This window comes from Dermacentor variabilis, chromosome 5 (assembly GCF_050947875.1).
Source record: "Dermacentor variabilis isolate Ectoservices chromosome 5, ASM5094787v1, whole genome shotgun sequence".
Taxonomy (NCBI): domain Eukaryota; kingdom Metazoa; phylum Arthropoda; class Arachnida; order Ixodida; family Ixodidae; genus Dermacentor; species Dermacentor variabilis.
This window is the reverse complement of record NC_134572.1, coordinates 62,310,205-62,333,936: the sequence shown is the minus strand read 5'-3', so window position 1 is coordinate 62,333,936 and position 23,732 is coordinate 62,310,205. Positions and strand designations below refer to the sequence as shown.

General features: G+C 45.7%; 1 protein-coding gene across 1 annotated transcript in view; it reads right to left on the bottom strand.

Moving 5' to 3' along the window:
* Positions 1-321: 321 nt before the first annotated feature.
* Positions 322-23,732, bottom strand: part of Cul1 (cullin 1) — a 56,337-nt gene continuing 32,926 nt past the window's right edge. Inside the window, exons 13-20 of the mRNA XM_075692578.1 lie at positions 22,319-22,450; positions 20,757-20,877; positions 18,287-18,363; positions 17,777-17,911; positions 11,975-12,067; positions 9,788-10,030; positions 9,408-9,521; positions 322-1,869 (exon numbers count right to left, since the gene is read on the bottom strand). Coding sequence (XP_075548693.1) covers positions 1,789-1,869; positions 9,408-9,521; positions 9,788-10,030; positions 11,975-12,067; positions 17,777-17,911; positions 18,287-18,363; positions 20,757-20,877; positions 22,319-22,450 — 996 coding nt within the window. The 3' untranslated portion in view covers positions 322-1,788. The remainder of the gene's footprint in view (positions 1,870-9,407; positions 9,522-9,787; positions 10,031-11,974; positions 12,068-17,776; positions 17,912-18,286; positions 18,364-20,756; positions 20,878-22,318; positions 22,451-23,732) is intronic.

The following is a 23,732-nucleotide window of genomic DNA, read 5'->3' as shown; positions in this document are numbered from 1 at the left end:
TCTGGCTGCTGGTTCGAATTATCTGGCGAAAGGCAATTTTAGGATTCAAATAATTAAAGTTTGGGCCCATAGAAATACATCGATAGCTGTCGGTACTTTTGACCAGCGTCAAATTGCCAAATTAGCCTGAGTCAAATTAACATAGTCTACTGTATTTATATTTACAAATAATGCCCATTTGATAAAAGAAACCTAATCAAATAGGACAATGAGATTTGTTATTCAAAAGTTTCAAATATTTGCACCCTAACGTTTAACCAACTTTAGATAAAATAAAATGGTTTGTGAAAAACAGAATGGAGTACCAACATGACACATCACTCTGTGCACATTGTTTTTTATTGCTCCTCAGTATCCAAATGTCAGCACTCTTGTACACAACGCGGTCAGCATTTCCCGGGGAAGCGGCTGTTGCCTTGCGTGAAATGGGGGGTACCTTACCCTTTTGATGGAGGAGCACATCAACAAAATTAGGAAAACAGTCATTCTCCCAAGCCACGAGCAAAACTGAACTACGCGATGACACCCCTGAAAGCAGCAACAGTGTGTCCTATACGCACCTCCAAAAGGAGGAGAAAGAAAGACGGGTGAGCGAACTAACAAATCAACAATAAAAGAATCAAAAGTGCACCTCTAAGCACACCATGGTGCCTACAATGAGTGCAACAACAAAACTGTTGCCGCTATCACAAGAGAAATTGATATCAAAACCCCTGTAACATGCTTTTCTTTTTGTTGTTTTGTGCTTACACTGCTCACTGAAAAAGGACTGGAGGGGATTACAGTTAAGACCCACGAGATAGTGGCCCTACAAAAAGGTGTAGTGATACAGAGGCGACACGTATAGGACAAAGACCCTGCAGAGTGATGTCATGAGACATAGGCACGGAAACAAAACACGATGACAAGGGAGGGGACGGGGCTAGAAAAAAAAGAAGGAATAAAGACATGTAAAAAAAAAAATTAAAATGCGGGTTGCACGCAATAGGAAAAGAACATAGCACTGCACACTGTTTTGTTTCCAAGTTCCAGGTTGTCATCAGGCCTATGCACAAAAGAAGGGGGGGGTATGTGCCTGCTGCAACAAATGCCAACGGGCAAAGAAAAATGTTCCTAGGGCGCCGCCACACCACACTGGCAACGCAACGCACACTTCGCACACACCTTGCTTACTAGTGATGTACAGTGGCAACCAACAGCACGTGCTACAAAGTCACAACAGAGGCTCTTCATTTCCCATTTTGTTTTCTCTTTCTCCCATGCTATTTGAAGTCCCCTCCGCCATCCTCTAGAAGGGAGAAGGGAACAAGCGGCGGCAGCGGCACATTACAGCATCCACCACGGTCCGTCGTCTCCAGCAGCACATAATAGTGCAACGTCGAGTCACTTTTAAGATGCAGGCAAGTTTGTTGGGAGGAGGTCAGCAGGTCCCAGAGGCATCAGGCATTCTTCTTCCAGTTGTGGTGATTGCAGCTAACAGTGGGTGAGGGAGGCAGGCGTGAAGAAAATCAAAACTTGGCAGGATCTACACCATTCTCTCCATGACGACTGGGAATGCAGCGAGGTCTTTCTGAAGGCGAGCCAGCACACAGCACCTGTTTGTCACCCACAAACCTTGCTTTCTTTGTCAGTACAGCACATATACAGGAGGAGTTGGTGGCAGAAATTTCCTTGCGGGCCTTTCTCACTGCCTCGCTTGCATGCACGTCTGGTGGCTGCTGTTGTTTTATGTGCTGTCTCCCAGCTCTTAAGGAACCTGCCTCTCTCCGTCCAGCCAGACTTGGCGCCTCACGCAAGGTAGGTGTAAGTGTCCTTCTGACCGTCTGCTCTCTGCAGGTACTCCTTTTCTATTAGAATGTCTATGCATTTCTGTCAGAGAACAAGGAGAATGCAGAGAAACCTGGTTAGGAATTGCACGTGAACATAACACAAATGCTTGTAATACATCCTTTACCAGACTGTAGGAACAGGATGAACACTCAACAGCAAAATTTTAAAGACCATGAAGTTTGAGAAAACAAACATTGAATTTCAAAGTGGTTTGTGACCGTAGCCAGTAAAACAGCACAACATTATGTTGTTCGGAAATGCATTATGATTGGGTGTTGCTACAGCAATGAATACCTTGGCGCTGGTCGTGTAATGAACGTCTGCTAGGCTTACTTCAAAAGCTGCATTGATGGCGCCGCTTTATCACATCACATTCGTAAGCGGTGAGAAACAAAAATTCCGAAGCAGACCTGCTTTTAGAAAGAAAAGCACAAGCCCCTCTGCCTCCTACGGCGATGAAGAGTAGGCAGTTATTGTAAGCATCAGGCGAGCCGATGACCAGATTGTGTCATATCAAATAAGTGGTGAATTTTTTTTTTTAATGTGTCTTGCAGACCTGTACTGCGTAGGCAATGTCGGCAACTAGTGTGCCGTACGGTCGCGCCATCCACTACGTATCGCAGGTACCATTTTCTTCGGAGACCGCAGACAAAGTGGGAAAGGCGCTTGTTCCCATGCCTTTCTGCGCCACCGCAGCTTCGTGCAGCCTCTACATTGTTCCGAGACCAGAAGAGTCTAATGTCACCATCAATGAAGACGGCACACTCACAGCTTTTGGAATGCAAATGACGTGAAGTAATGTCCACGTTTTACGGTTTATAGCTTAACATGGATGCCAGACAAGTATCTCAGACTGAATATAGGCTTGAAGGCAAGACAAGTCTCGGATTTATTAATTTAGACATTTTCTTATTATTTCATTATTTTAATATCACACTGTGTTGCACTATTGACAGTTCGCATGCGATGTTGAACATTGTATGGTATCTTTTTTTTAGAATTTTGGCACTGTCTTGCCTTGAACTGCACATCCGTGCATGCATTAAAAGTGAACCAAGCATTCTAGGACTGTTTCACTGCCATGCAAGGCTTTTTATCAGCAAGCAATATGAACCCCTTGTGTAATTTGAAAATTTACATTTAGGCTTCTAATACCATTTTTCAATGTAAATACCAAATTTCAGTGTTCTGTACTAAAAAACATGCAAGTCTCAGTCCCCTCATCCCCCACTAAGAGTAGACACTACTTCAGAAACATACTTTCTTATTTCTGAGCAGATCTTTATGAAACTTTCACAGCTTGTGTACTATTCTGATGTGCTGATTTCAAAGATGCAATTATTTTTGTAGTGCAATATTTAGTCTTTAAGATATCAAACATTTCATGTGTCTTGTTAGGAGCCAGATTTTTTTGTAAACTGTCTCGGCGGCTCTTGAAAGACAAAGGCCAAGCGAAACTGACGGAACTTTGCCCCTCAGGGCGACCGACTGTGGGAGTAACACGCGCTGGAGTTGAGTAGAGACCACCCGCTGAGAAGACGTCAGGGCCCGTGTCACGGCGCCATTTAGTCACGGTGTCATTCTGCAGGTGACTAAATGAAGTTGTTTTTCTCTCTCTAAACTGTGAAGCTGTAGAAGCTGTAAAAGCTGGAATATCACTCCTCCAAAACTGTAAAAGCACCATAATGGCCATATTGAGAAAACAAGGAAAAATGTTTTAGAGGTTGTTTATTCGCATAAATGAATTGCAAACCTCACCAGAGTCATTAAAAATGCCCTAGATACATAATCAGGATGCACTGAGTCCTTGTGCTTCTTTGAAAATCTTTTGCTAAGTCCTTCCGAAGCTGCGAGCCTCCTGCTGGAGATAGCGCTGCGACGTATGTCCTTCTCTCTTACTCTCTTATAGCCAGTGCTGGTCCCATTCATGCTTAGTTCTCATAGAATTGATGCTGCAGCATACTGGTTTCCTGTGTTGAAGCGTAACACAGCTTCTGCAATGGCTGCTTGAACCAGAATAAAGGAAGAGTGCTGCTCTTTGGAGACTAAACTCCAGATTACCGAATGCAAACCCTCATTCGAGTTTTGGGTTTTACCCTTTTGACATTTCTGCAGCAAATTCCAGTCAGACAGGCGCTGGTAAACAGCCAATAATGACTCTGTAAAATCTCTGGGCAAGCTGTACCTATGCTACAGGTCAGGCACACGCCTAGCTTTTGCGGCATTGTGCCGGCACCACGACTGCCCACCAGTTGGGCAGTTGCGGGGTTTGAGCACTGGTCAGTGGATATAATGTGATAGAACATGGCCATCACAGCGCATTGCGTTGCATCCACATCCCCTTCATGCGACTTTAGCGCGCGACCATAGTAGGTGTGCTCATCTTGGTGATGAGCTCAGCAGTTAGCCGCCCCTTCCCTCCTAGACAGCGCCCTTCAGTTTTCTTTTGCACGAAGCTTCTTAGGGCCGTCCCCTTTCGCTTTTGAATGTGGTTGGTACAATCCTCTTTTTCCACGTCAATAAAGCCGTAAACTTTCGCAGCCTTTGTAGCATTGTACATTCTGCTATCGCCATCACACAAGACTGTTGTATAGCGGAGCTTGCACTGCTCAAGGGACCTTTCGAAAAGAATGAGGCCTGCTTCAACCTCCATTTGCCCAGATTTACTGCTGGTGTTCTTTTGGCACCGATGAGCTTCTCTCCACTGCTCATAACCCTCACTACCAGGTTTTGGGCCAACCTCGCAGCTCAAACAAAAATTCGATAGCACTGAGTAGTCTAGAATGTAACCGGTAACTAGTTCAACAACAGCTCCGACACAAATGTGCGAAGAATGACCTCGTGTCATCCAGCTGCCATCAAAACACAGTGCTGCATTACCCCTGGGTCTGAAACGCAAATCCTCGTAGAACGATGAGACTTGTCGTGCGCAGTGACGCATAACATCTTCGGCCGCTCGCGTAGCAGCAGGCTCCAGCTTGTTCTTCAGATGCCGCTGAAATGTCTTGTGCATTGCTTGATGGCACAGCCCCATTGCAGAAAATACAGTAGAACCTCAATCATACATTTCGGAAAAAACTGCGAGGAAAAACATACTAACTGGCAAAACGTACAATTGGAAGTAACTAAAAATTTGACAAACTATTGCCAGCATTTACGCAATGCAAAGCGTCGCACGGATCGATGCAGCATGAGACACCGACACGCATCGAGCTTGCAGCTCCGGCAGCCTGAGACATGTTTTGTTATTTTCCCATTGCATAGTGTTTTAAGAGTGCCAAGGGATACCGAAACGAAATCGAGCTAGTGGCCGAAGCCAGACGCTGTCGAAGCAAAACGTGATGCCCACATAGTATCGCCTGCAGCAGGGAACGACGGGCGTTTGGATTATCGCCTACTAAAAGCGTGCAGTACACTATCAATGGCACTACATACCACACGCTGTAAAACAGATGGGTAAAGGTGCTCATCATAATAGGTTTGGTGGCGGTAACTGTGAATGCAGCATGTGACGACTGGGGTGGAGATTTGCTGGTACCTGAATAAGAAAGTGTGTGCGCAGTCATTTTCATGCGAGACGGGCGGCTGTATACTGTTGTTGATCGTGCGCACCTCGTGCCTTTTCTTGCTCCTACAGGATCTAGCGGCGGGAAAACATATACGATGGCAGTTTGCAGCAGGCAATGGCTGTGCGTTTCGGATGCCACCAAGTGTGCGCAACGCTTCCGACTGCACCACATTCTGAAACACAAAGGCGAAGATACTTATTGCGGTACGATTGGCGGTGGTAGCTGTGAATGCTGCATGCGACGACCCCAGAGGAGGTTTGCTGGTATGGAAATGAGAAATTGGGTGCGCAGCGGAATTTTCACGTGAGACAGGTGAGCGAGCATTGCGGTGAAGCTGCCGAGGCGGGCAGCTACATATTGTTCTCCATCGCGCGTGCCTTGCACATTTTCTTGTTTACATGGGATCCAGTGGCCGGAAAACGTATCATGTGATCGCAGTTTGGCGACGACGCACTGAACGTTGGTGTTGAAAAATCTTGTTCTTCGGGAATCTAAGAAATGGTAAAAAATGAGTGTAACTCTATTGGGTCATGTTTCGTGTTCTCGTTTACAAACTTTGGTGCCAGGAAAAGGTATGCAACAGGGAACATATCAACGAGGTTCTACTATGTATCGTTCATGGCAGTTTGGCCATTGCCAGTCGAAAGCGTTGCACGTTCTGCGAGCATATTTGCCTCACAGGGTTTTGCCTTTTTGATTGCTTCACTCGACGCGAGCTCCAAGCATCCGCAATTTACGGCAGTTGCCACACATGTGCAGTTTCATTGCCAGTCCGTATTCACGATCACCACAGGCTAGCTTCACTTTTCTTTGGCACAAGTGATAACGCTGAAAAGATTGTTAACTTCAAGGTTGACGACAGTGTACGGGGCTGCAGATTCCATAGCCACTAACTCCGCGTCGCTTTGTTGGCTGAAGTTGTCAATCTTCCGTGCAGTCACTAGCATTGATCTATGCCGTTGAAGCATTACTTGCTCCCGCACATGCACCTCTTGCATTCTCGCTTCAGTCGCCAGTGCAGAATCTACTCCTACACAACCAGTGTCGGCGGTGCAAACATTACTGCACTGCAGTGGAGCCGGTGAATCGCCAGCATCTGTGGCATGGTCAGGTGGTGTTCCGTGAGTGGCTCTTTGCCCCGCATCTGTCATATATTGCGATGATGCCGCGTTATTTACTCACACCTTCACCCTCCTCCATTTACACCCAAACTGATTGCAAGTGTGAAACATTTTCGTCCCACCTGGCATGATAAACTCTGCGAGCTAATCAAGCATCGGATCCACACAGCAACAACTCGTGCAAAATGGCAGAGGGCAAAGGCGGCACTTAGTCCAGCAGCACTTAGGCCAACCATAGCGCGGCATCGTGACCACGTGCTCCTAGTGACCAATGGCAATGCACGAAAGTTCTTTATTGGGGGGTCTTTTTTTTTTCGCCTTCCAAGGGCGCACAGGGTGGCTAAATGAACAAAAATAACATCTGAAATGCGCGCTATCGAACAAGACCAAAATGTCGCCAAGTGAGTGCACCGTTGCCAAGTGACGCATGATCAAAATACGGTGAATTTGCACGCAATTTAAAGGGCAACACTCGCAAACTCGCGGCTTTAGGTCATGTTAACATAAGAAATTTTGGAACCAAAGTTTGGATAAAAGTGGACAAAAGCATCAGGAACGTGAAAATTAAAAGATAGAAAATTTTATTTTGGGATCAATTTTCGGTCGAAAAAGCCAGGTCCACCCTTCAAGGGATACTAAATTCTAAAATTAAGCCAAGCTAAAGTGATAGATAAGTGCTTGAGAATGTCTAAGGTGTCAATATTATCACAGAACTTTACTAATCCAGAAATTGAGGTTAAGGCACACGATTAGGGACTTCCCAGGACATGCAAATACCCTCGACAACAACGTGGGCGGTCAAAAGGTTTTGTTTTCTCCACTCTGCACTGCCTGCATTTCTGTAGTTTTGTCGTCATGTGGTGCTGTGCTGGTTTTGGTGGCTCGCAAAACTCGCACGAACCACAAGTACAAAAAGCCACTTCCATTTGATGTCATGAGATACCAGAATGGTTCATGGCACTTGACCTAGAGCAGCTGCAGCAGCGAATCTAACGCTCAGTCTTGACTCGGTTTTTCCATGGCCACGCATTCGAGTTTTGCGCATAAAACCGTAGCACCGCCTCTCAGGTGCTGGTGATGGTAGTTGGTGAGTAGGGGCGGGTGATTTTAATTGCACCAAAGGTATGCACACCTTTAAGATGCAATTTTCTCGTAAGCTAAGTTTTTTTCTGGCAAGAAACAAGCACTGCAAGGTTTCTGGAATGGTATTCTAACAGTACACGTCAACTTAGTATTTGCCTTCTGTGTCCCTTTAATTCCACGAAAACTGAGTGAGTGTTCGATTCAGGGTACATGTCCTGTGTGCACCCTCTTCGTACAATTGTGAGTGTTGCACAAAAGACATGATGAACGCTTACCAACTCGTTCAGTTTTCTATCCTAGCATGTTGGAACCATGCAGATACTGTACACACATGCTCAAGGCATACTCGCACCGTTGCCAATATGTCAGGGCATTGCCACACGTGTGAACAGAGACACGTAATTCATTCGGACTGCAAAAGCACCGAAGCCAAGTGGACGCACTGTTGCACTTTGTTGAATCGGCTCTGCTCGAGCCAGAGCAGAATTCAGGCTTGTGCTACTGGCAAGAGCATTGTGCGCACGCACTAATGTGAGCAGAACAGACAGTAAACGTCATGCTAAATTGTTTTAATATTTTTAATCCAAACCCTGGCTGCTTCCCTTAGGTCTCATATCGTTCAACATCAAGGTGTGATGCCTGAAACGCCACTGGTGATGCTGCTCATCAATCTAGCATTCCAAGCTCAATGCTAATCCTTGCAATCGCTTGCAATGCTTCACCCTCGAGCGAAACTGCAAGACGTTTCTCTGATCACGCAGTTCATGAACTTCTACGGATGACTGCACTGGCTATTAAGCACATTAAAGGGCCCCTCACCAGGTCCCATAGCAAATTTTGGTTATACACTGTAAGTTGTTACGTGTCCTCTAGGGAGCGTTCTACCGCAAAAAATTTTCAAATTGGCTCATTAGTAGCAGAGATAGAAGCACTTCAGTGCTGCAAACCCATAATTTCAGAAGGCAAGCTCCACTGCATAGCGAGACACGCTCTCCACTCGCCCCGTCTAGCCTTCGCAAGCAAAGCTCTTTCTCCGCATTCTCCCATACCGAACCTTGAGGATCATGTGACGCATGTGTTACAGGCCCCACATATATTTTTTTTCTCGTCTTTTTTTTTTCCTTCTTTTTTTTTAAGCTGCTGTGCACTTCCACTAATGGCATTGCGCGCGAGCTGTTGCAACGTCTCATTTCGCGCAGTGCACGATTTTGCATGCTGTGCAGGACACATGACCAGCAGTATAATTCAGTGCTACACGAATACTGAGGCAGAACAAGCAGACTGCAGAGCACGATCACCTGCTGGAACACGGTTGAAAATGGCATAGTTTCGGTACCTGTGCACTTGACTGCACGACCGTGGGAACATCTCTCTTGCTTCAACGCGAACTTCAATTCGTCAATTCAAGCAACAGATCACACAAATAACAGATGTTGCCTTGAATAATTCTCGAAGTCACGTGCAACCATGAGCGACATTACATTGTGGACACGACTACGTAGGCGCAGGAACACGACTACGTCACCGTCCGGCTTGGAGCGCGGCCGCCACGAGGGAAAGGGAAACTTTTTATTGAAATTTCATACCTTTCCGCGGTGCGTAGCGATGTAATTCTTTGCAAACACAATCGATAGCATGCATTGTATGCGCTCCGCTCGTCAGCTCAAAATGGCCAGACCTGGTGAGGGGCCCTTTAAACAAACACACCCTTAGCATCATGCAGATTCAGCTTCAAAGAGGGCGAAGGAGTAACACCTGCTTGAAATTTTATGGCAATGTAGAGAAACAGGCTCCAAGTACTCACTTTAATTACAGGCACCCTGGGTTTAAACCTCGAGGACAGCTGATTCAGGACTTCTGCCAGGAGCTGCTGGTGTTTCAGTGTCTTGCGCATCTTCATGATGCGCACAATAGCGGCCTGGAACACAAAACACAATGCACAACCAGTTGTCAAAGCTTGTAAAAACCAAGCTTGACAAAAGAAGAAGACATCTTAAAGGCATAACAATCTGTGCCTTCATTCATTTTGGAGTTTTACTATCTCAATGGTCCCATCAAAGACATCACAGGGGCACTACTGCATGATAGCTAATGTTTTACAGCGTTTTAATTTTTCAACACAGTAATCAATGTTCAGTTGTACTCCCTTTGGCTATGCTCTAGATGCAGTCCCAAGCCACATGCCTGAATGAGGATCTTCCTGTCCTCTTCAATGTTCTTGTGAGTGGTCTCCTGCTCAACCTTCATCTCAGCCTTCATGGGGACGTTGATGTTGACGCGCAACTTCTTGTTCTTGTAGTCCTCATATAGGGACACGACTGAATCAGGCCGCAATTCGAAGTTTCCCCCCTGCGAGGAGTCCTCATCCTCCGAGCACACAAGCAGCTTTGACTTGAGCAGAATCTGCAGCACCTGCTGCAGTATGTCCTGCGAAAGCAAAATTCGTTACAGGTGATCAACAAACTCCTCACATGTAGATACAGTAAACTCTCAGTTGCATGAACATCGGTTTGACGAATATTTCAGAATAACGAACTTCTAAAAAATCCCCGGCAGTTTTCCTATGCATTCAATGCAAAAATCTTCAGTTCAACGAATTTCTGAAAAGCGAATATTTCAGTTGAACGAACTTGATCAGCGGAGCCGGGCTAATTTTTGAAATCAGCTCAACGAAGTTTTGCGCTCTGCAGCGCTGGCGTAGCCGACGCTCGCCACCTCCAAATCACCCCTCCAGTGGCGGCTATGTGCCGAGTGACAGTGAGCTGGTCACCTATGCTGAGCTATCAGACCTGGAAATTGATTCCAGTGTTATAGCCCCGAAGAAGAAGAGTGTGACGAGGAGGATGCACTGGCAGATTCAAATCCTGTAATTCTAGCCGAGACTGTAGGCTAACTTGGAAAGTTGAGAGACTTCGTGTCTCAGCAACAGAGTGTGCCAGAGGAAGTACACAAATACATCGACTCTCCAGACAGTTTTGTTGCCTCTTGCGCTTTAAGAGCACCAGTGCAAATGAAAATTAGATTTTCACACACTTCTGGCCTGTGTGATGCTCCATCGCTGGCACTTATACGAAGCCTCAAATGCAACAGAAGAGTTGACAAAAATGCAGAACGTACAGCAGCAGTGGATTTGCAAACTACCAAGTTTTCTCAAAGCGTGTGCCGAGTAGACGACCAGAGAAATGGCATGCATTTCAGCAGCCGCTCACAGGGCGCGCTGAGTACCACGTGACTGGAGTGGCCAATCAACGCCTAGCTGTGGCTTCGTGGAGGCAGTCGTATTTTTCCCATTTGTGCATTTATTTTTGATCGTAGAAACATGGTTCCATTGGTAGAAGTACTGCAACAAGCTTTCCAGTGATACTAAACTTTTCACAAGCAGCAAAGGTGCGGAGGCATCGCACTTGGAAATCATCCATTTTCGAGCAGGTTTCGGCCAGCTTTTTGCTACCCGCGGTCTGGAAAACATTGTTTAGGCACACTTTGAGACTGTTTTCAGCTGAAATTTTTTTAGATGGGATAGAAAACGTAATGCAGAATCCAAACCAGCCCTTTTTTTTAAATTCAATTTCTTATGAGAATTTTATGATTTGATCCCCGCATCCCCCCTTAAAACTTTTCGCTCCAGGTTCTTTGTAGGAGAGAAACAGAGTGGCCGTCCGTTTCTTGAGTCAACGTAGGTGTAAAATGCAGGAACATTCAAGAATAAACAAGTGTGGTTGGTACGGTAGAGACGGGGATGCGATGTAGCAATAAAAGAGGTGAAAAATACAAGGTGAGGCCCTCAACATAGAAGCAGACTCTTGCAGAGGTTTTCTGGACATGACAAATCAATGCCATTTAATAATTCAAGGATACCTTTGCCCTGTGTGTAAAGCATGGCTTGCAACTAATTTCAGGTTTGTAGTCTTTTTCGTCATTCTCGTATTTTCCTTGGGAACATAACAATTTCATCTGGTAAACAAAAGCCCAGCATTACCGTTTTAGTGCAATGTGGCGGCAACGCCACACACACTAGCACTGCTAAGAAAATTTGGAATGCCATGCTCTAGCATACCAGGTGGCCCTCTTATTGTAATCTGTGGCTGCATACTCTTATCTGCTGGCATGAAAGTTTCTGCAGTGAAGCTATCCTTCAACACTGTACTTTTCATTAGCAAAAAGTGGCACACAGCAGAAGGATGTTCCAGCATAAACTGATTTAAACACAGCCATCAACCAGAAGCTGCCACAAGAGCTGTTGTTCCTATTCTCTCCTCAGTATTCCTCTAAGTGTTAATAGTAATGAATCGCCACAATGACAAGAAGCAGGTTTAAACACAAAACTCAAGCACTAAGTAGAAAGAAATGATGTTGTGTGATATGTCCAACCATTTTGATGCCAGTTCCTTCTTGAAGCTGTTGTACTGTATAAGACACCTCAATGTTGTACTGCAACAGAACAGCCATCTGGAAGGTGGATGCCTGCGAGTGAAACAAACCCATTACTACATTCTCCAAAGATAAAAGGATAGGCAGCAGGGTCGCTCAACTAACATTCCCAAATGATCAGTCACAAACTAAAATACAGTCGAACCTCGATATATCAAACAGCACGGTGATCGTGAAATAGCTCGATATAGCCAGAATTCGATATATAAAATCACATAAAAAATTCGCAAGAACTTGTACAAATAAATCAATGAACCAATCGTGGCACAGTAAATACTCACTTGAAGGTTCATACAAAGTATTTATTTCTTTGGCTGAAAGTAGCACAGCAGTGTAGCCTGCTTTTTATTGGGAGCCACGCGCTTAACCATGGCGTCCTCAACATAGTCTAAACTATCCACAAGCAATAAGCAGGTGCTTTTTATAGCGCCGCCGTAGCGGCGTAGAAGAGCCGAAGCAGCTACAGCCTCAGGTGAAGTTGGGAGCGGGCAACACTAGCGCTTGTGGGATCAACCTCGACAGCGTCTTTGTTTGCCCACTACTTCCGCTGTGACCTCCACGTCTATCAATCAAAGCATCTTGAAACACTCAATAACAAAGAAATTAGGTGGCGTCTCTCATGGCGTCTATGAGTAAGCCCAGTGAATGCACGCTATCGCACGTCTTTCTGGAAGCAAACTGCCATTCCTCGCGAGACGCAGCAGGTACAGAGCGCGGCACCGTGGAGCAGTCATTGCGGCAAATGCAATGCGTCGTTGATGTCAAACTAGCCAAAACGTCCCGTGCAAAAGCCACTACGTTCAAATGGCACCCCCGGCGCAATCGATGTGTGCAGCTATAGTGCGCTGCAGTTGGGAACACCCATCGGGCGCCACCACTATCAGAGTGTTGTGGGAAAGCTTGCCGCCTGTGAACAGAGCCACATATTCCGGGGTGGCAAAGTTCGATATGTCCATTTTACGTCCGACCCCTAAGAGATAAAAAAATTAGAAATGCATGCGATTTTCCAGGTGATATAGAAAGTGTTCGATATACGTAATAATTTGATATATCCGTGTTAAATATGTCGAGGTTTGCCTGTAATTGCTCAAATATGCACAGTGTTTCTGGGCAATACATATTTACTGATAGAGCAACAGTTTAGCACATGCTTTTATGATCTGCTTTTATGTGCAAGATCAGCAATCAGTGTTCTTGGCCACTTCCATTACCAGTGCGCTTTTTGCTCAATAAGTTGGCTGGTGTGGGGCTTATAGGAAGTAAGGACACTCTTTTGCTACTGGCTGTCCTGCATCACATTTGCAGTTCTATTTTCTTCTTCCTCAGGGCATAATAAAAAGTCATCCCCACAGTAGTCCATTAAAACATTTCCAGACTTGTTCAACCTTGCATAATCAACACAATATCTAGGCAAGCTGTTAGTGCAGCTAACACTGGTGAGTCAGAGTGGTCATTACTCGTGTGCAGCTGTAAAGGTCTTTCCTGCTGCGCAGGAGCAATACATTTGCAAAAGTCAATGCATAAGAAAAATTTGCGGTATTTTGCATGCAAGAGAGGTGGCACCTCTCTAGAGCTTGAAAGAGATGCAAATGTGTGCCATTAACTAGTGTGTCATAATACACAGGGAAGATATGATGTGCAGCCTACAGCTCGGTCATTAGGTGCAGGAATCAAGAGCAAAGGTGTGCAAATATTCAAAAAGTTTGAATATTATTTTTAATATTCGTATTCAATTCGAATATCTGAATTGAATATATTGCTGGCTGTGCGGGAGCAAAGACGGTTCTTAGCGTTAGTTTCTATCTAATCTAAGAATATTGGGGCGATATTGTGCTAAATTTTATTAAAATTGCGTGCTGCTAGCGAAATTTTGCTTGTAAAGCACGCTTAGCCACGGAACGACACCACTTCGCAGGAAAGCCAGCCTCTCAGTAGCAAGGGGCACTTTTCTGGGTTTGTGGACAGCAAGCGTGCACTTTTAACGCGATAGCGTTAAGGAGCTCGTGTCGCAGAAAAGCCGGTGTCGTCGGCGTCGGTGTCGGCGTCGGCGTCCGCGGCGTTGGCCATGAGCGATAAATCACGGCAGGCACTTCATAAATAAAAAGCAACTTCCAAGATGGGCTGGGTGGGAATCGAACCAGGGTATCCGGAGTGTGAGACGGAGACGCTACCACTCAGCCACGAGTTCGACGCTTGAAAGCGGTACAAACGCGCTTCTAGTGAACGCGGTGTTGCCTTAAAACCGTGCCGTACAAAGTTATACTGCGGTGTATATCGGTAATTATGAGCATGTAACTTACAGAAGTCGCATTTACACGAGTAGCGAAGTAAGTTTCCGCTACATTTCTTCTGCGCTCACCGCACACGCAGAGCCATCTTGCGGCAAACACAGAAGACCCCCTCCTCTCAATGTACGGCGCTGCCCCGACAGGTGGTGCGCCATGCGCGCATTGTGGCTGTGCGCGGACCGGTGCCAGGCGCGTCGCGGCTCCGACTCCCTCTCCCCTGACGACGCTTCGCCGTGCGCCCACGCGGGTTGCAGAATCAAGCGCCCTTCCTTTCTTTAGATCACTATCTATCTATCTATCTCTCTGCCCGTGCCGATCACGACGTTTGGCTGGCGTAGATCGTTTCCCCCTCCGAGACACCGAGTTCTTTGGTTCGTTCCGTTTGCTCAGGTGCACGTTTCGTTGCCGCGCCGAACGCTGCGTTGCTCGACGCTCTCCGTGTGATAGGTGGCCGCAAAGTCCGATGCGGGGCGCCTCGTAAGTGATCCCTGCGCCGTAGCGCATTGTCTTACACCCCTTGGCGGGTCGATGGGAACGCTTTCGCGTTCCACTCTTGAAGGCGAAGCTTAAGAGTCCTCCAATTTTTTTTCTCCACCACTCCCTCTTATTTTTTTCAGCGCCATCCCCAATTTTGAGCTTGTTACTGTGCGATGCGTGACGACTGGCACAGTGTCAAATGCCTCTGAGTTTACAGGCATCTGATGTGGTATAATAAGGCACAGGCTGGCAAGGACAGCTAGCAGGAGTGACTAAAATTTTCAAGTTAATATGAGCCAAATAATTACACAATGCTTTAGTATAACGGCTCAGTAGCCTAGTTTTTTAACACTGGCATTGCAATTGCAACGTTCCAACATGAAAAATTAACCCAACTTACTAATCCATGCATGTGCATATCATTATTCGATATTCAAAACTAAGTACAGTTAAACCTCGTTAATATGCACCCACTTAATGTGTACTTGCGGTTTAAGCGCAATTGCGAAGATTCCCCCACCATGCCCCCATTGAACACCACGTATTGGCTAACCGCTTAAAGTGTAATCGTTCATTGTCCACCAAACGGTAAGGGCGTACTATTTTCTTTTTTGTTCTACACGCACAGGCACAAGATAGGCAATATCTCATGTGCGCAGACATTCGTTTCTCAAGTTGCTATGCCGAAACGACAGCCGCCAGTGATAGCGACTTAAAGGGCCCCTGAAACCGTTCGGACAAATTTTGCAGACGCGTAGGGCACAGCTAAAGTTAATCATTCGCAACACAATTTGTGTGAAACGTCTCATATTAAGAGAGCTACGGGCGATTACAAGCTACCTTCCTCCATAGTCATGCATTTTCTCCTCAACTCGTTCGCCGAGTGATCAGGGCTAAGCTCTGCCTTCAGTGGCTCTGCGTCATGATGGCACGTCATGTCGTTGACTTGTGGTTCTCTAGTAGTGAGCGTGCGAAGCCTCTCCAAACTCCTTGCCAGCTGCTTGGCAGTCGACCCCAAGCAAGAGCTATCGAAGCAGCGTGCGTTGAAAGCATTCTGTCAGAGTGCCGTATCCCCTTAACCACAGGCGAGCTGGACGTTTCAACGGAACGGTGGAGACATAAACTGAAGCTGATGAAGGAACTTTAGTGTAGGCGTACGTGAGCTGCCTGATGGGTCTCCACGGTCCAGCCACCCGTCGGCGCAGAGCTTAACCAGCCAAACAAAAAGCTAATATTGCTCTAACCTAAGTGTAAAAAATGTTAAACATTACACTCCTGCGGAAAATTTGCACCAGCAGCAAAGAATACATTTCATTACTGCTACTGTGTATAGTTGAGCTCTGTGCCACCAGGTGGCTGCACCGTGCAGACCATTCACACTTGCGCTTCTGCTCATCCCGTGAAACGACACAGTGAAAGGGCCAGGCGCTGTCCCCTTGTGCTTGCGTTTACCCTAATACCAGACTCCTGAAACGCTACTGCGTTAGTAATGTTCCGGTGTAAAGTGACGGTCGCAAATGCGCAAGTCCTGACGCCGATCAGATAGCGACAGTCTGATGCGCTGCAGCTGGTCTGCTCGTCTGCTGCCTTGCAAAGGGACACAATGTCACAGCTTGACATATTGCCAGTCACTACGTTTGCAGTTCACAACACAACAAAGTCGAATCGTAGTGCTCGCAAAAAGACTGAGAACGACTCTGACCGTGGAGCTCTCATCAAAATGGAGCATGTTGTAACACAAGCAGATGACGCTTGCTGTGTGCCGGAAGTGCTCAAGTGTAGTGAGAAATTGTTCTTGTGCATTCTCTTTCTGTTACTTTCTTTTTATAGAAACAAATTAACTAACATTCCAACTATTACTAACATGATTTGTTCACCATAAAGGTGGAAAAATTATTGATGACGCACCCTGCGCAGCCAATCAGATAGCTCGCCCTACTGATGTCAATTGGGTGATTTATGTCATATGGGTAGGGGCGGCTGAAAATTCCACCGAGCAGTGTGCTGCGATCGGCAGCGATGTACATTTTTGATGAGCACTTAGATGCGTCAATTAATGATCAGAAGGACCTACTCTAACGACTCAGTATGTTTTAACAAAATCGTCAAAATTGTTTCAGGGTCCCTTTAAAGCATGCCGATGATGATGCATTTCCTGCTCCTACAGTTGTTGCCGACTGCTGTGCACAAAAGTATAGCCAAGATTGGCTCCCGGAAATGCGAAAAAAATGCCGGTAAGGGTGCCAATTCGCTGTCACCGTCGAATCCAATCTAATTCAAGTATAAGTGCACAGAAGCACTTTTTTTCCCTTCATTCTGCCAGTGTGTTTGCGGTCGTGGTGCTGTCATAGCGTTCAACTGTCTTTGCTATAGCGTGTCGAGTTTACATTATCAAGACGTCGACAGCGACGTTACATCCCCGGAGTTCTCGGATAGCGCCGTTGTTGCCACAGTGGCACCTCACCAATGTGGAACGACAATGTCGAAGTGGACGACGACACTTCATTACCTGACACGGCGCATACTTTCCGTGTCATGCGAGCTTTCACAGAGAAGCGGAGGCTCATGGAGAAACTGGCTCACGGCCTTACCGAGTTCGAAGATGCTGTCGTCACGGCAAGGCCACCACGGCGACAAGTGAAGATCCCAGATTTTTTGCTACCTAACCACAAATAAAGTCTGCCTGAGTATGTGTGTGACAGCATCATGATGTAGTTCTTTTACGGTCGATAAGCAGCCGCTAAACTCGCATTGGAAGTTAATCCGTACATTGTTTAGCGCCGTACATTGTTATTCCTGGCCGACTACGTATTGATGAGGTTTGACTGTAGTCACATTCAATTCATATTCAAAAATTTTGATATTTGCACAACCCTAATCAAGAGCTAAAAATGGTTGCTACGGTGAACGTGTTATGATTATCTGTGTCATTAACTCGCAACATGTAAACACCTCCCAAAGATGTCACCCCCATCACCTGCAATGTGTAACGGTTCCTGTGAAAGCAGTTGGCAACGAGCTCCCCCTTGGACATGTTGTAGAGCCAGTGGAGCTTGCGGCCACTGTGTTGGCTACTATAGAACATGGTGAAGCGCTGGACGCTTCGCTCCAGCTGCAAGAGAGGAAGCATTTGGTGACCAGGCAAGAACCATCTGCACCTTCATTTATTTTACACAATCAAACATGGTTTGAGCATAGAAATGTGCTGCTGCCTTCGAGAAAAGAAGAAAAATGCTTTCCTTTATCTGGGTCACAGGAATGTTAAAAACAGCTCTGAATGGCAATTGGACGTCTCGGTGGTCATACTGTAATTACCGTAATTAAAATGGAACCCATTGTTTTGCAGCCCAAAATGGATGGCGACAACTGTAGAGCACGGAAGTGTAAATGCGACAGAAAGTAGAAAATTGCAATAGAAAAAAGCTGACACTTGCTTTCAATGTGCGAGAATGCTCAATAGATTAATCGGCAATGTGTAACTGCTTACCGCCTGAGGAAGTGCTAATGTGAATGACTGTTGGAATGGCCATGACCCAGAACTCAGAACCTGTATACTGAAGTCCACTGGAACAAATGAACAAGCACAGAAATTTAGAAAAACAGATTGAAGCGAATGAGAAAGCACAAAGAGGCTGACGGGCAATATAATTTGGCAGACAACTACACAAAATCAGCAGACACTGATGCCAAAGAAAGTAGCAAGGAATTGACTTCCTTGCATTTCTACCATCTAATAAAGTCTAGAGTTCTGATGAAATCTCATCAGCCCTGAAAAGATTATGATGAACCGGGGTAGATGCTGACCAAAGTTAAAAATTTTTAGAAGCCCTAACGTCACCAAATTTGTACCAATTTTTTAACTTTGGTCCACATCTCATCTACTGCCAAATTTTGATGAACATGGATATAAAAACAACACCTGCAGTACCATCATGCTTTTGACAGAGGTAGAGGAACACATTACATTTAACAACGAAGGGCTAACTAACTAATAAAATATACACCAGTTGATTTTACTGGTTCCTTATCGGCCCACGCAGAATGGCCAGATAACACAAGGTTGAAAAGCCTTCAATTCTTCGTTTTATTGCACAGGCACATCAAGGCAAGAGTTAGTGCTCTTATCTCTTGCACACTATCAAGCTTCACAAGCATCTACCCTAAGCTTTTTGGTACTTGGAGAAGCAGCCCTAGTTCCTTTTTGTAACTGATGAAGCCAATGAGTATAAATTGCACAAAATCCAAGCTGCTAAAGCCCAAAAAGCATGAAGCCAATTGCCTCTGCTTATGTAAACCATGTACACAGCCCACACAGCAAGCGATAGCAGAGCAAAGAACAAGGCTAGCTGGTACGGCACTGCGGTAATTGCACCAAGTAGAACAAAAAAAAACACACGAAAATGATAGAGAACATGCATACAAACCAAGTGCAAATGATTGACTAAATAGGAGTTTGCCAAAGGTGAAAGCACTGTTGTCAAAGTAGCACGACAAAAAAGCTAACAATTTCACCTTTGATGAATTCCCTGTGCAAATAAATAGTGATAGTCCGTGCTTTACTCATAAACTCATACATTTGCACTCCTTTGATTCTGTCTCTTAAAATTCTACAGCACAGTTCACTTATAACGATACTACATATAATGATGATTTGACTTCAGAGTATCAACTTATGCATTAGGGCTATGAGAAAAAAGCCCATAAATAATGCTATGTTATTCACCCCATATTGGATTAACAATCTAAATTCTGCCTTTTGGGCGGCATTTTCCATGCAGAATAATCGAGAAATTTGCTCTGCTAAGTGCCACTTAACCAAGACGGGGTGAAAAGCTTGCCTACGCAAGTTCACAACTGCTGCCATTACCGCGCAGCGCGTCCCGCCAGCACGCCGATTGCAAAGCCATGGAGAACATTGCAAGTTGGCGCAGCATGCCGCAAAATGGCGCCAGCTGCTTCACGTCCACCTCACCGGCGAGCGTCCAGAGCAAAAAAGAAACGCTAATCGCACCTGTGCTTTTTTTCTACAATCTGCATCTCTCCCTCAGCGAGTGCGGAAATGCGCCACAGAAGCAGCAGTAGGTGCCCCGACAAAGCGCAAAGCTGTGTCGCTTGAGACACCAGAGTACCAGTTCGCGGAGTGTATGATATTGACAATTCTGAAAACCGCAAGCGCTACATTCATGAACGCTAGAACCTGTGACCATGCCGATGAATGAAAACGACAGGATTTGTGCACCCAGCCCAAGCCCCCATGTATGAAGCCAACCGCTGACATTACCGAACTCTGAGAGCACGTCTCTACTGGCGATAAAATAGGTGATGCTTCGATGGAAGAGTGCAGATAGCACTCCCTCGTCCTGCAAAGAATCTCCAACAGGGCAATCGTTGCAACAGACGGCGGTGTTGTGAGAGGGAGGCAACGAGATTGATAGTGGCCCGTCTTTGACACGGACCCCAATCTACACGCAAAGAGTATTATCGTCGATAGAGTCACTCATTGATCTCATGTACACCGAATTATAGCCAGCAGTGTTCGTGCAGCTGCTGCACACGATGCACACCGCAGTTGTGAACCTGAAACTTCCGCGAAAGCAAGTGCAGATTTCTGTCAACTTCAGCGGGCCTAACGCTTGACACACTGTTTAGAGGTATAAACAAACATTTCACTTTTCACAGCCTTCTTTCTACAACGTCATTTTTTTTTATCGAAAGTGGCAAATTTGGTTTCGGAGCTACGAAGGTATGTTCAGCAGCTTCTTTTTCTTTTTCTTTTTTTTTTTTTACAGCAGTCCAGATATAACAATGATCGGTTATATCGGTCGGATTTTTTGTTCTTGATATCGTTATAAGTGGACTGCACTGTACTCAGTGCAGTTATTATGAGGCATGTAATTAGGCAATGAATGTGTAACCAAAACATTCTCGTAGCCCCTAAAAGAGTAAGTATGACTTACATCCAAGAGAATCCTCAGTGTTAACCATGTGCTTCCTAAACTGCTCATTCAAGTCCTTGCTCACTCCAATGTCCTGGAACATGCGCTGGAGCTTCGAGGTGTACTCAAAGCCGCAGGCTTGCTGCAAGTGCATGGTCAAAATGTCACAAACACATGGAACCACAAGTTGCTCTACCGCATGAACACAGCTAGAAAGGTATAGCAGGCGGGAGTGTGAGGCTAAATAAAACAGCCTACTCTAAGTTACAATCTGCAAAGTGAAGGAAGTCTGACGTAAGGAATAACTACCCTATGGGAGCGGCCAAAACCTGCTTACGAGGGTTTCGGCGGGAATTTAGGGTGCAGGCTCCTTCCTCAAGCACATTACCCTTGAAGAAAGCCAAACGCCAGGCCAGGGTACGCTTGTGTCCATTTCAACCAGTGGGTTCCCGACAGTGGTGGGAATCGAAACCACAAACTTCCACAGCTGAGGCAGGTGCTCTACTTGATTCTAATGCGCCCCCAAATCTAACATGCATACAATTTTCACAGGTCAAGTAAGAAAATAAAGATGCACCCAAATGTAAGATGCCCCTGATTTACAAAATAACAATCTAGCATGCACCATACATTCGCGACAGTGAGCTTTACACAGTGCCAGACGCACTGGCTTCCATATGGGTCAACGCACACGATGCAGACAGGCGTGAAAACTCGTGAAAGGGGAAGTACATATCTCTGAAAGTGATTTGACTGAGACTACCACTATTTCACCAAGTACTGATTCAACCGATAATACCACTCCAGATCGTATTCGAGCATAAAATGAATGAACAGCCACCCACTCGAAACAGGCTCTGTCGCCATCTTGCGATTGCGATAACACTGCGTCTGAGGGCTCCACAGTAGGCTGTTGCCAAACCCACAGCACAGTTTTGGTTTTATATTCAATCGCAACACGCGGGCAATTTTCGAGCCCATTTTCTCAGAAGAAAGGTGCACGTTAGATTTGCAAATACAGTGTCATCCATTTATTACAGAACAATGGTAAAAAAGACGTATTTTGAGGTCCTCAAATGCACCGAAATCAACCAACCGATTATGAGGAATAAGGTAGTGGCAGACTCCAGATTAATTCTGACCAGATGGGGTTCTTTAGCATGCTTCCATAGCATGGTACACAAGGATTTGTGCACAATCCAAAGTAAAACGCAGCGAAAAAGAAGACTGCTGCACAATGCAGATTTAAACAGACAATATTTATATAAATTTTGATTATACTTATTCTTTTTAATTACATTTACTTATGGCCTCAAATCTGCATAAATTTAACATAATCCCCATTCTCATGAAGCTAGCTGCTAGAATGAGTCAAATTTTATGATTAAAAAAAAGTGACACAACAATTGCTTTGCTCAAGTGCTCGGTGTGTTTTTAAAAGCAAGACATGAAGGTTCACCGGATGGTTTGCCATATGACATATTGTTTAAATAAATGCATGCAAACCTTCTTTATAAAGAACCTGCATAAGTGGCTTGTGGAAATTAAGTCTATAATTAACTGTTGAATGCACGGAAATTCACCTTGAGCTTGGAGATCATGCTGGCCTCAGCATCGTCACTGGCCGACATGTGCTGCACTAGCCGCTTGGCCAACATTTTGCTGTAGAATTTCTGGAACACATCCTTGTCTTCTATGTACTTGAACACTATCATCTGTCAAGGGCGAACAGGGAGAGAGGAACAGCATATGTGGACACATCCCGCAGTTAAGACGCAATAAAAAAAATATTTGTAATTGTATATTCAAAGTCAAAAGCAAACACTTAGTACTTTAGAAAACTGACTCAAGCTTGTCACATGCGTCACTGCAGATAACGCATCTGGGACTCAATATAACGCTCACAAACAAATGAACAGATTTAAAGTACAACACAGTGGTAGCAGCACAAAGAGTTCTCACTGTTGCTTTCCAAGCATAGATAATTACAATACAGTGAAACCTCGTTAAACCGTAGTTGGCTGGAGCTCGGAAAAAGTATGTGCTAAACAGTAGTATGGTTTAACCGAAATAGCATGAGATCGACCACTTACCCGTCAACAACAGAACTCGGAGAGGGTGCAATAAAAGGCGAAAAAAACGCGCAGTATTTGTTCACTTCGCACGACAAGTGTTATTTTCGTTTGATGCCACGGTAGCCTAGCAGCGACAGCGGCCTCAAACTTACTGAAGCTGCGAGGCAGCTTTTTAGCCAGCCCCTCTTCTTGGCAAACACTCGCATGGCAGATTCCTCAATGGCGTTACGTATTCTCCGTGCACACGTGCGGTAGCGCTGCAGAAGTCGCGGGGCGCCTTTTTCATTGCGGGGTGCTGTTCTCGTCGTGACGATTGCATTCATAAGGCTGACGTAACGCGCAGCTTCTGCCACTGTCGGGCCTGAATGGCCCGTGCTGTCGCTTTCCGTGTCATCCTCATCACTGTTGCTAGTCGACACTTCGGCAACAACAGAGGCAACGATGGTGAAAAGTCGAACCTCACAGCCGACATCTCTTCGCCGTCGCAGCAGCGCCTCTGAGCAACTTCTTTGCATTCCAAATGCCAGACGCCGCAGTCAACAGCAGATCCCTGTCACATGCCAGCGCCGACTTCTTCGTGTCACGTTCGATAGCACGAACGATGTCTAATTTTTCTTCTATGCTGAGCATCTGGCGTCTTTTTTATCTGAGCTTCTCACTTGCACGACGCCACAAAGCTCTCTGGCACACCGCCCAAAGAATGTTGATGTTGATGTGGCTTCATGCGCAAACGCACAAGGCGCTTGGAGGCCACTGTTCCCATCTCTGAGGCTAGTAGTTCTGCTGGGCCTTCCGATGGAGACGACGCACCGCCATGTTTGCGCGACGAAAAGTGGAAACGCTACGTGCTAACCGATACATACACAATAAGCTGATACTGTTTATGCAGATACAAAACACATTACGTTCTATGGCCGCCAAG